At 37.5% G+C, this 12617-nt stretch overlaps 1 protein-coding gene across 3 annotated transcripts in view; it reads right to left on the minus strand.

Annotated features, from left to right (window-relative positions):
• Window positions 1–12617, minus strand: part of SLC66A3 (solute carrier family 66 member 3) — a 42783-nt gene that overhangs the window by 4257 nt on the left and 25909 nt on the right. For 2 of the 3 annotated variants that reach the window (XM_030198859.1, XM_030198860.1), the window contains exons 6-7: window positions 11658–11699; window positions 7025–9070 (exon numbers count right to left, since the gene is read on the minus strand). In XM_030198859.1, coding sequence (XP_030054719.1) covers window positions 8979–9070; window positions 11658–11699 — 134 coding nt within the window. In that variant the 3' untranslated portion in view covers window positions 7025–8978. Of the gene's footprint in view, window positions 1–7024; window positions 9071–11657; window positions 11700–12617 lie in introns of those variants that run through there. The other variant, XR_003941649.1, reaches the window with a different exon arrangement.

Genomic DNA, 12617 nt, shown 5'->3' on the forward strand with positions numbered 1-12617 from the left:
TCTGGCAGGAGAAGAAAATTGTTTAGGTCAGTCCTCCATGAATACTATGATTTCAATTATATGGGGGGGGGGGGGGGGGGGGGGGAGAGGGTGAGCCAGGTCACACTTTGGGAGGATATGAAAGCTTATTTGTGGGGCTATTTTATCTCCCTTGGTTCTTACACAAAAGGCATCAGGAGAGGAAAGAATGGAAGCTCAGGGGCAGTTTAGCTACAGCGGAAGCTCAGTACAAGTTGAAGGCAACACAAGGCCTACGACGTCTGCAGGCTATATATCGTGCCTTACAAGAACTTAGTACTGCACTGATAGCATTTCAATTGGCGGGGGACTGACAACATTGTTATCAGCAGGGTAATACAACTTATTGGCTGTTGACAAATAAATTGAAGATGAAGAAAAAGCAATAATTAAAAAAATAAAAGATGCCCAGTAGCGCCTTTGGTATACTGATCAGAGAATCCAAAAGTATTTTCAGGGTATTTATTTTTCATTATATAAGGTAGAGAAGGGCATTACTCAGATGCAGATACAAGCTTACCTCAAGGCCACTAATATTGCCTCCTTAACAGAGAAGGCAGTTTGGTTGGAAAGGGATATCAGGTCCTTAGAGGTGGAAGAGGTCATTAAGGTGCTTAAAGATGGGTTTACAGCAAAAATGTTATACGTTCTTAATTGTGGTGCTCGCTCCAAGACTGTCAACGCTCTTTAATGCAGTGCTGTAGGGGAAGAACCAAGGGAGGATTTGAAAAGTTGTGTGGTTCCTAATGTCTCATCTATCTGTTGAATTTAGATATTAAAATCCTTGCAAAAATTCTTATGACCCGATTAATGGTGTGAATACTCAAATTAATTAATGAGGATCAGGCTGGTTTCATGGCTGAACAACAAACAAAAAAAGAGGTACAAATCTGTTTACTGAAGTAAGATGAACAAACAAGAATGCAGACTAGGTAAAAAGAAGTAGTTTATTAAAACAGTACCTGACGTGGCCACGTTTTGCCCTCAGGCTGTGTCAGGGGCAGAACTATCAACAAGTGAAGAGTCCAGTGTAAATGTTTAAATAATCACCATACTAGTCTGCTTAACAGCTAAGAATGCTGCATGAAAGAATTGGGGTTTAGTAAGATGCAATGTGATCACAAAATTATGTGATGCCATCTTGTTTGATATTATAAGAAAGTTGATGCACGGCTCCTGATGAAGCATGTAAAGCGAAACGGGTTTGGTGTGGTTACTAAGGTTAGAACTATAAAATAAGAACATAAACATATAGCCGTTCCATAGAAAATATTTACATGGACATAAATCAGAATATCAAAACATTCAAACCATCTATTAAATTAAATAATTAAAAAAATCAATCCATACTTAATCATAACAATAAAAGCATACATCACAAATATGATAAAAAACAAATAATAACAATATAATCAGACAGGCTTGTTTGATAGGTTCTTTCTGCTGGGGCTGGTCTTTCCTTGGTCTTCTGGCAGAAAAGACTTCTTGTTGGTGCTCTCTAGATGTTGGCCCTAGACCTTTTCATCTTCCCTTTGCTATCTGTGCTCTTCTGGCTTCTGTGGTAATTTTTACAGAAAATTGGCAGGATATCTTTGGGGGCTGATCTTCCTGTTGCAGTCCAGCCTTGGCTTCTGTGGTAGTTTTTACGGAAAATTGGCAGGACTTCTTTGGGGCTGATCTTCCTGTTGCAGTCCAGCCTAGAAAATGAAGCTTAACAATGGATGAAAAAACTGTACCTGTTGCCAAGTTTCCTGTAGGTGTTGCAATTCTGCTGTTTGTATGGTGTTTCCTTTGCCCCTGCTATATACAGGTGAACTTTTTTCCAGTTTCTACCTCAACTTTAGGTGAACCTTTGGCTAGAACCTCTACTGCTCCAGCCACCTCCATTCTCTTTAGAGAGTACTGCTAATGTACATCATCTGAATCCTGAAACCACTGATGTCACGGAAAAAAAGGCTTCTCAAGTTCATCATAGCAGATAGTTTTTGTTTTTCTTAAAGAAAATATATTTTATGAAGTGTCTTGTCATCCTGTATATGATGTTAATATCTAAGTATTCTTCATTTAAATAAGCTGAAACATATCAGTCTTGGATAGTTTTTAAAATTGTTCATCTGTTATGTTTTGTAAGCAATATGTACACACAATAATTTTATGACACCAAATGTTTCTGTAGCTGGGATTTCGGAGAGACTGCTGGAGAAAATGTTCTTATATGCTAGTCAAACAGATGAAGTGGAATCCAGTAAAACTTATATGGAAATATAATGCTTAATTTTTACAAAATATTTCTGAAAGGCAAGAAAAAGACCTCAAAACGCCCGACCACTTACTTTCAATTTTCAGCGGCTTTAACTGGGGGCGTGGTGTTTATCACCTTGCTTCAAACAATTACTTCAACTTTTAATTTATTTCCAAAAAGATTTTAGCAAATGTATTCTTTTTTTGTAAAATTTTTAAAAATATATTACCAATCTCAATGCTAACTTCAAATTTTATTTGGTTCACAAAAACCTTTACCAATTCTTATGAAATGCTATGAAGCAGATATTTTCACAAATAAAGTCGAGCACTTCTCTGTTGAAAGTAAGCGGTCGAGTGTTTTGAGGTCTTTTCCTTGCCTTTTAGAAATATTTTGTAAAAATTAAACATTATATTTCCATATAAGTTTTACTGGATTCCTCTTCATCTGTTTGGTTACCTTATGCTTTGGAGTCCTTTATGGTGATCCTCCTACCATTGTCTACTTATATGCTAGTCAACATAGTAGAAAATTGTAAATTATCCTTTTAAGAGGAAGTCTAATAGTTCATAAGGTTTATTACCAGTCTCCTCAGGTAAGACAAATTAACAAATGTGTTCATATTAACTTGGGTTTCTCTTTTCCTCTCTTCGCATTTGTGTAAGACAACAAGCAAGAAACTCACTTCCTGGCTTTCCCTGAGAAATATTCTTATATAATCCCGTTAAGATTGGCATACATCCTGCCTAGCTCTGAACACAAAGGTTTCCATGACAGACAGGTTCAGTGCAGATACAGATTCCATCCTGACAACTGGTTACCTCTATCCATCAAATATCAAGGTTCAGCACCAACAGTGGCTAGTAAACTGATGGGTCAGCAAAACAAGTTCTGCACTGTGAAACTAAGAATAGTTTTTTGTTAAATAACCTTAAAATGTTAACCAGTCTAGAATGTGACAGATATGCATCTTTCTTGACCTACTTTACTATTCTAATCCCAACAATATATTTATAACTATACACACACAGGTATGTACCTGGTTACTGGATGGAAGCATCAAGCAACAGGGCCATCTGGTGGCATACTTTATGATGGTTTCTGATAGGGATAAAATGTTTGTTTCATGGTCCTAGGATAAACATTCTCCCCCTCCCCGTTTCTTAATTTCTGAAGGAAATGGGGAGGGGGAGAATGATTATCCTAAGACCAAATATATTGTTGGGATTAGAATGGTTCAGGATGATTTCTTGCAATATATTCTTAGGCTTTTTTTTTGTTTTTAATGAACCATTTCAGATTAAAAACTTGTATTCAGGCTCAACAAGTTTCAGTCTATTTAGACTTTTGGTGAATCTCTCTGAGTTTGGCTACAGGGGAATCTGTTATTGCTTTTAGATGTTCTGGCTTTCTTCCCAGGTGGTAGACTTTAGAGGCAACGGATGACTGTTTTCTGATGACATTTTGTTCTCTTTCTTATTGGTGTCTGTAAACCAGTGTTCTTTCCTTGTATCTAGCTGATTCTTTTTAATTTTGTATCTGTTGGGATTTTGTTGAAAACATTAATATTGGCCCTAATAAGAGCCTTGGGGCACTGAACTATTGCCTCCCCTCCATTTATCCTGGTCGGTGCTACCTGCCTTTTAGCCAGTTTCCAATCCACAATTAGGACACTGCCTCCTCCAACATTTTTAGTTTTCTAAGAAATCTCTTATGAGGAGACTTTGGCAAATACCTTCTGAAAATCCAAATACACATCAATTAGTGCCCTTTTATCCTCTTGCTTGCTAGATTTTTATTTTTTGAAGGTGTAATCAAATTGGTATGGTAAGACTTGCTTTTGCTAAAGCAGTGATGATAATTCCCATTATGCTGTGCTCATCTACATGACCACCAATTTACTTTTCTAAATAGCAGCTTCTACCATTTTTGCACTGACATCAAGTCCACTGGTCTGTAGGTTCCAAGATACGTTTTAAAAGTTTGGCTATTTTAACAGACTGGATACAGATTACTATCTACAGCCTTCTCTCACAGTAAGTACTTGGAAAAAAATGTTTTAGGAGAATCTGACCCACCTTGAAAGAAGATTTTATCATACAATACACTTGACTCGCCCCAACTCTATAAGCTTTATCTGAGCCAGATGAAGATAGATGTGAGGGGTTAACAGTAAGTTTCATGGCAGGTTTTATTTGTTGCATTTGTATCCCTATTTACAGGCTCAATGTGGCTTACATTATGCCGTAATGGCGATCGCCATTTCCAGAATGAGAAATACAAAGTGGTATTGCATTAAATTTCATAAATGACAGAGTAAATTAAGCAGTCAGGTATACAGAGTTCATTTCCGGAATGAGAAATAAAGTGGTATAGCGTAAGTTCATTAGTGACAAAGTATATGAAGCAGTCAAGTATAGAGAGCTTGGATTTGTCCAGTTCTGGTATAAGTTTCATTGTCTGGCGTTTAGGATGGATCATTGTGGTATGCCTTTTTGAACAGGTTGGTTTTTAGTAATTTTCAGAAGTTTGTTAGGTCGTGCATTATTTTTATGACGTTTGGTAGTGCATTCCATAGTTGCATGCTTGTGTAGAAGCTGGATGCATATGTTGATTTATATTTTAGTCCTTTGCAGCTGGGGTAGTGGAGATTCAGGAATGTGCGTGCTGACCTTTTTGTGTTCCTGGTTGGTAAGTCTAAGAGGTCTGACATGTAGACCGGGGCCTCGCCGTGAATGATTTTATGAACCAGGGTGCAAATACTGAATGCAACACATTCTTTAAGTGGGAGCCAGTGTAGTTTTTCTCTTAGGGGTTTGGCGCTTTCATATTTCGTTTTTCCAAATATGAGTCCGGCTGCTGTGTTTTGGACAGTTTGGAGTTTCTTAGTGATTTGTTCTTTGCATCCGGCATAGATGGCATTGCAGTAATCTAGGTGGCTTAGCACCATTGTACCAGGCTGTGGAATATTTCCCTTGGGAAGAAAGGTTTTACTCTTTTGAGTTTCCACATTGGAACATTTTCTTTGTGGTATTTTTCACATGGCTTTCTAGTGTGAGATTTCGGTCGATTGTAACTCCGAGAATTTTCAGGCTATCTGAAACAGGGAGGGTGTAGTCTGGGGTGTTTAGAGTGGTGGGTTTGTTCGTGTTATATTGTGATGATAGGATGAGACATTGTGTTTTTTTCTGTGTTTTTAGTTGAAATGCATCTGCCCATGAGTTCATGATTTTGAGGCTGTGTTTGATTTCATTTGTGATTTCTGTTAGATCATGTTTGAACAGGATGTAGATCGTGACATCGTCTGCATAGATGTAAGGATTAAGGCCTTGGTTGGATAGTGATTTGGCTACAGGTGTCATCATTAGGTTGAAAAGGGTCAGTGAAAGCAGTGATCCTTGGGGTACTCCACATTCTGGTTTCCATGGTGATGATGTATTCAAATTTGATATTACTTGGTATGTTCTTGCGGTTAGGAAACCTTTGATCCAACTAAGTACGCTTCCTCCAATCCCAAAGTATTCTAGGATGTTTAATAGTATTTTATGGTTTACCACGTCGAACGCGCTGGACATGTTGAATTGTAGAAGTACACTATTGCCAGTTGCAATTGCTTGTTTGATTTGGTTAGGAGAGTGATTAGTACTGTTTTGGTGCTGTGGTTGGATCAAAATCCTTATTGTGATTCATGTAGTATTGAGAATTTGTTTAGGTAGTCAGTAAGCTGCTTGGTTACCATACTTTCCATTAGTTTGACTGCCAGAGGGATGGATGCTACCGGTTGGTAGTTGGTTATGTCATTTGCTTTTTTCTTTGAATCTTTAGCTATTGGGGTGAGTAGTATGTTTCCTTTATCCTTAGGGAAGAGTCCATGTTGTAACATGTAGTTTAGGTGTGATGTGAGGTCTGCTATGAAGCGTTGAGGGGTGGATTTTATTATGTTGTTGGGGCATATGTCCAGTTTGCAGTGGGATTTGGCTAACCTGTTGATTGCTTGGGTGACGGTTTCAGCGGGGAGTAGAGCGAAGTTTGTCCAGATTTGGTCTGCTGGATATTAATCAGGTATTGGGTCCAGACAATGAATTTTTAATGGTCAGTGGTATTAAGTGGTAACGTGATTCATAGCTTTATAATTTTCTCATTGAAGTATTTAGCAAGGTTGTCTGCTGATGGGGTGTGTGTGTTGGTTGTGGTAACCAGTGTGGTATTTAGTAGTTTGTAAAAGTACATTTCAAAAATTTGAACAAGCCTAATTAGAATAGGGCTGTCTTATCACATAACTATCCAGACTACAGTGGAGAATTGTAGTGAAACATACTTTGATAAATTCACAGGTTTGTTGATTATTTTGGTGTTAAACCAGTTATTGGTTGGGTGAGACTGGCAGTTTTATAATCTTACTCTTTTAAAAACAAACCCGCAGGGCTGAAAACATAAAAGCTACAATGAAAGGACAGAACTCATGTTGTACTGCTACCACAACTCTGGTTGTTGCTGCTGCGTCTGTGGAAAAAAACCAATGTTATAAGCACTATCTGTTAAGAGAAAAAGTGGCTCATTTTCAAAGCACACAGACTTATAAAGTTACATATGTGCTTTGAAAATGAGCACCAAAGTGCACTGAACCAAGCTAGGAACTACAGCAAAGAAGAAAGAAATATCTTAAAAAGATGGAAGACAATACTCTGAAGAATACTGCTGTACATAACTCATTTATCAGGATTAAGCAAGAGAGTTTTCATATTAAGGACAGAGTAGCATGAATGAGTCATACTTTTCTTTTGTATTTATTTTTGGTCCTATAAATACTACTGGATGCATGTTTTATTCATAATATGTATTCAAAGTATGCTAAGTCCATGCTCAAAAGAGCTCACAATCTAATTGCATATCTGAGGCAACAGATCACAAAAGGGGGGAGTCACTGAACAAATGGGATTTGATTCTTAGTTTCAGTGATTTCCATCCCAGGTTGAGGAGGTTACTCTTCCTTAAAATACCTTCAATTATTTTGACCAAACAGTACATCTGCCTGTAGATCGACTGTCTTTTATTATCTTTGATAGTGGTCTAACTTTTTTTTCACAAACTCATACAAATGATTGAACAGTTAAACAGAATGGTGGAAATTAAACACTGTTATAAAGATTCCTTCCTCTTTGTCCAGTAAATTTAATAAATCTACATATCAACTCAACAGTATATTTTTCTTTTTCTGATAAATATGCATGTGGTTAGGATTACTGGATTATCAAAAAAATACAAATGTTTTCTTAACAGAATACAGTTAAGGGGAAAGTTCAGCTTAGATACTATTTTTCTTAAAGAAAGGAAAAAAAAAAAAAGCATATAAGGACTGAAAAACCCAGGTTGCTTTCTTTTGCAGTGCCCTATCTCAATGAACATTCATGAGATTTACACACAGTCCCACTATTATATGTAAATTTACTTCCTACATATTTATTCTGCACATCCTGAAAACCTACCCGCTGAGGCTCCCCTGGGACAGCTTTGGGAACCATCACCTTACTTCTGTATAATTAGCATATCTAACTATTTTTAAATCCAGCATTGACCTTGGTTGGCTGTTCTATGTAGCCACCACCCTTTGAATAAAGGAAATTTTTATAATAATATTCCCAAGTTTATCTCCATTTTTGCTCTAGCATTTTAGTCCCAGTGAAAATTTTATGTCATTGAGGTTGCTGAATGTCTCTTACATTAAGTTTTCATCTCCTCTACTATGCACATATGTATATCCTTAAGTCTCACTTCATAGGGTTTTCAATAAGAATACAAAAGGAGTCATAATGGGTCAGCCTGATGGTCTATCTAACTTAGTACCCTGCAACCAAGATCCATTCAACCTAGCATCCCATCTCTAACCATAGCCAGACCAACTCACAAATACTGGGCAGTACATAGTTTGCATCAATTTGATAAGAGGCTTGGAGGAGAAAGGCTATCCAAATCCCTTCAGTCTTCCCACTGTCTTACTGGTCATATACCACGCCTGCCTTATCTCTCACAGGGAGGAGCTGGAGTCAGGAACTGGAATGTCACAAGTACTGCCATCTTCTGAATCTTCCCTTTGTTCGGTTATTTCCCACCCCACCCCCCCTTTTGAAAGTTGCAGAATATTACCGACACAATCTCCAAAAACCCCATGAGCAAACTATCTTGGAGGTTTCTGCAATATTTAAGGTAGAAATATATATTCTATCCTTTACTACACAACTTAACAGTAAGATATTCATCAGGTTTTCAATAGCAGCTGTAATGTTAAACTCAACAACATTCTATGCAAGTAGCCTTCAAAAAGGCTTCTTTTTAAGAGAATGAGGTTGATATTTTTTTTTTCTAGTTCTCTAACTTGGTTTAACGAAAAGTCATTTAATTAAACCAAAACATGCTACCTCAGCATAACAATAATAAAATATACTTCCCTGAAAAGCAGAATGAAGAAAAGAGCACTTGGAAATTCCCCAGCTGACCTTTAATATAAAGCTAATAAATTCTCATACAAAGGGGAAAGCAAGATGTAAAGTACACACAATAGAAGCAGGGCAACATACTGTATATGTTCCTATTTACCTGCTACACAGAAAATATTAATTAGCAAAAATTGCTAATAAAGGAACATAACAGCAGAAGCTGACATGAACTTGATCCCTATATGGACTTTACTTCCAGGAAGCATTCCACATTACAGCTTTTGTTAATCTGTCTTCTTTTCCTTTGTCCTGTACCGCAGCACTGTGACAGTAACCCATATGTTCAGAATCAGCATCACTATAAAACGCACTAAAACTGAAATGAAAACAAAACTGTGAAGTTAGTTAAATAATTTAAATATGTTCAGTGTTCAGCTTATCTAAGATGTCCATCCAGCTCAGCAATATCTACAGAGCAAGTGGTGATAACACCTGCTGTACATCCAATCACTGCAGCTGAACATACAATACACACTGGGCTTGATTCAGCTAAATGTTTTATTTTCTGCATGCAAATATGTAAAATAAAAAAAACACACAGATACACACATTAAATGTCCATCAAAGTCAGATGAACTAGATGCACATGCATGCCTACCAGTTACTTCCGCAAAGTCATATGTTATTAACCCAATCTTGACAAAAATGTCACTTGCTTCCTTTTGCCATTGGAGGGCAGATATATGGCAGTGGCAATTATACACTGACATGAGCATGGGGCCTCCTATGGATCAGTACAGATGCATGAGAGGTTATGTTGTGTAGCTGATGAGTAATAGTGAACACACTAGACATGGCACTGGAGGGTGGTGGGTGCAAATCGCACAAGAGCTAACCTGTCAGCTTCCCCTATTCACCTCAGCTGGCATTGCCAAATATACACAGTAGCATGTTAACACTGCTTTCCTGTACTGCAGTCACAACAGACCGATGCTATCAAAACCCCTTACTGTGCTTACACTTTATCTCTAACTATGAGGCACCTGCATTGTAGAGGGCGAGTCTGACCCAGGCCCTCTGTAGCTCTTCCTCCTGTGTCCAGGCTCAAAATCATATTTTTATGGCTTACCCATAAAGAGCCTGGCCAGGAGGTGGGTATCAGCATCAGAAAAATTGGGTCTCGCCCTCTGGTAGCCATTTTTTTTTTTGTAAGACAGTCTCCCCTGCCCTGATGTCATCACACCAAGAACTACATGGAAAGGACAGTACATAACTTCCACGTGAAAAACTTATTTTAGAAGGCTCTCACCCTAATCTAACTGGTAGAAGTGTACCATCCTTTTTGATTTTGTTTCTTGCCACAAATATACTTTCTATATGTGTAAAGTTATATTCACATGCACAAAACTGATTTTATGACCATATAAACAATGATACATGAAACAAACCATGACAAAATGAAAACATGCTACAAAGCAGGACAAAATGAAAACCAAAGTGAAAAATTTACCTTGTAAATCCCCAATAGCCAGCAAGGTTTTCAACTAAAAATGCACCTAAATCTGACTTGGAAAAATTTAGTTGTATAGATTTAAGACCACCTATTTGTGAGCCTGTGATTATGTTACTAAACTTAACACTGTAAGAGATGGCAGATAAAAAACAAATTGTCCATCTAGTCTGCCTACTAAGGTAGTTAGTCGTACCTGCTGCTCCATGCAGGTTACACCCCCTCTATGTCTTAAGTATGAAAGTAATTTGTTATTCTTTGATCTCATTATCTTGCTATATAGGGATATACTTTCCTGTGATGGCAGAAACTCATTTTAGAGCATAATTTGACTAAGGAGCTTATTTTCAAAGCATATGGACGTCTCAAAATGCCCAAATGGACGTCCATTTGCTTGAAACATACAGACCCTGATTTTGCAAAGGCAGAAAAGGAACATACAATACTACAGTACATCCAGATAGCAAGGGGACATGTTATGGGTGGTACTACGGAGAGCCCAAATCCAGGTCATCCAACAGTGATTACCAAATATGAATATGTTTAAGCCTTAAAAGAAGGATGTCCCAAGTTAGACCTCTTTCAGTCACATCCAAGGCATAAAAGGTTGCTCTGATGACCAGCTGACCACTGGAGGGATTAAGGCATGACCCCTCCTTAATCATCCAGTGGTTGCTGTCCCCCTCCCTCTCCCCTGAAAATGAAACTGAAAGGGGATACCAGGCTCTATGACAGCTTCAGATATTATGGGCACCTATTTTGTGAGCGGCAAATGCTCTCATGGTAATTTTTAAAAATGGCCATGTGCTAATGGCAACATTTACACATGGCCATTAATAAAATAAATAGAGAAATGTGGGTTTTTATAGCCATGGTAAAAATGGCCTTAGTGCATGGAAAAGATCTGTGTAAGGACACACTAAGGCCAAGTTTTACCACAGCTTTGGAAAAGGGCCCCTTAGAAAACTGTGCACATGAACAGATTACTTGGTTGGAAAATTCAAAATTCATATTGCTTCTAGGTAAGTATGCATCTCCAGATTTAAAAACAGAACCAAAATGCTTTTTTTTGTCCACAGGAGGGAAAAGCAAAAACTCTATACTCCCTGCCATCTTACCAAACTAATAAACATGGTATTTTGAGTCCATAAATTGAGCACTCTATCTCTATAGACATTAAAGGGTTTTTAGAATAACATTTGCCACTATTCCTATTGAAAATATTGCTGACCATTAAAGGAAATGTGAAAGAAAATTCACATCTTAAAATGATTATACACTGCATTATTAGAACAGCACCATGGCTCCAGATGAGACAATTACCATGATTTTTACTGCCTTTGTACATTGTACTGCAGAAAAACAACTCTGAATTTGTTTTAGTGAAACTAGTAAATTTATGGTCAGAGAGAGAGAGAGAGAGAGAGAGCAAAAAAAAATAAGAGTTACCTACCTATGAGATCATTTGTGGTCATCAGGGTTGTAAATATCCTTGCTATGGAACAGGAAAGTAATAGTGATTACTGTACTGCAAAAAACAGATCTGTTAACATGGTAATTATATTTAAAAAAAAATCATTTACAAGTGGTTTTTGTTTTTTTTTTGGGGGGGGGGGGGGGCGGAATTCAGTTGGGAGTGAAACAAGCATTAAGCCACTCCATCACTTTTTTCACTCATACTTGAAAATTTGGTGTTTTAAAAAAATAAAAACAATCACCACTAGATAGTTATCAAGCACAACTATTGGATATACTGTTATAACAAGCCTTAAGAAACCTTTTCTTTTGTTGGGAAGACCTATCCAAAGCAACTTATTTAACATGGTGGAATTCTGTGTGTATATTAGCTAAATATGAATATGCAGCAGCTGAAAAATATAACTCACTTATTAAGTACAAAAAAATATGGACTCCTTTACAAGATCAACTACACAACTTTTCTCAGAGTTGAAACTTCTGTATTACTCCTGTGACTACTATGATTTCTTGTAGCAATAATCCTTGTCTAACCTTAACTTGAACATGTATACTGACTGATGCTTTGTCATTGTTAACCTGTTATGTTGGCTAATTGTATTTAATTTTAGCCATTTTGTTATCTTCTATAAAACACAATAAAAATATTGGAACTAAAAAAAAATAAAAAAAATAAGAGCTTAACACTAACCACTGCCACCACTAACAGCCTAGGTCAGGGGTAGGCGACTCAGGTCCTCGAGAGCCGCAGGCAAGTCAGGTTTTCAGGATATCCACAATGAATATGCAGGAGATAGATTTGCATACCATGGAGGCAGTGCTTGCAAATCTATCTCCTGCATATTCATTGTAGATATCCTGAAAACCTGACCTGCCTGCGGCTCTCGAGGACCGGAGTTGCCTACCCCTGGCCTAGGTAAACTGTGTGACTGCTGTG

The sequence above is a fragment of the Microcaecilia unicolor genome, chromosome 3 (assembly GCF_901765095.1).
Source record: "Microcaecilia unicolor chromosome 3, aMicUni1.1, whole genome shotgun sequence".
NCBI lineage: Eukaryota > Metazoa > Chordata > Amphibia > Gymnophiona > Siphonopidae > Microcaecilia > Microcaecilia unicolor.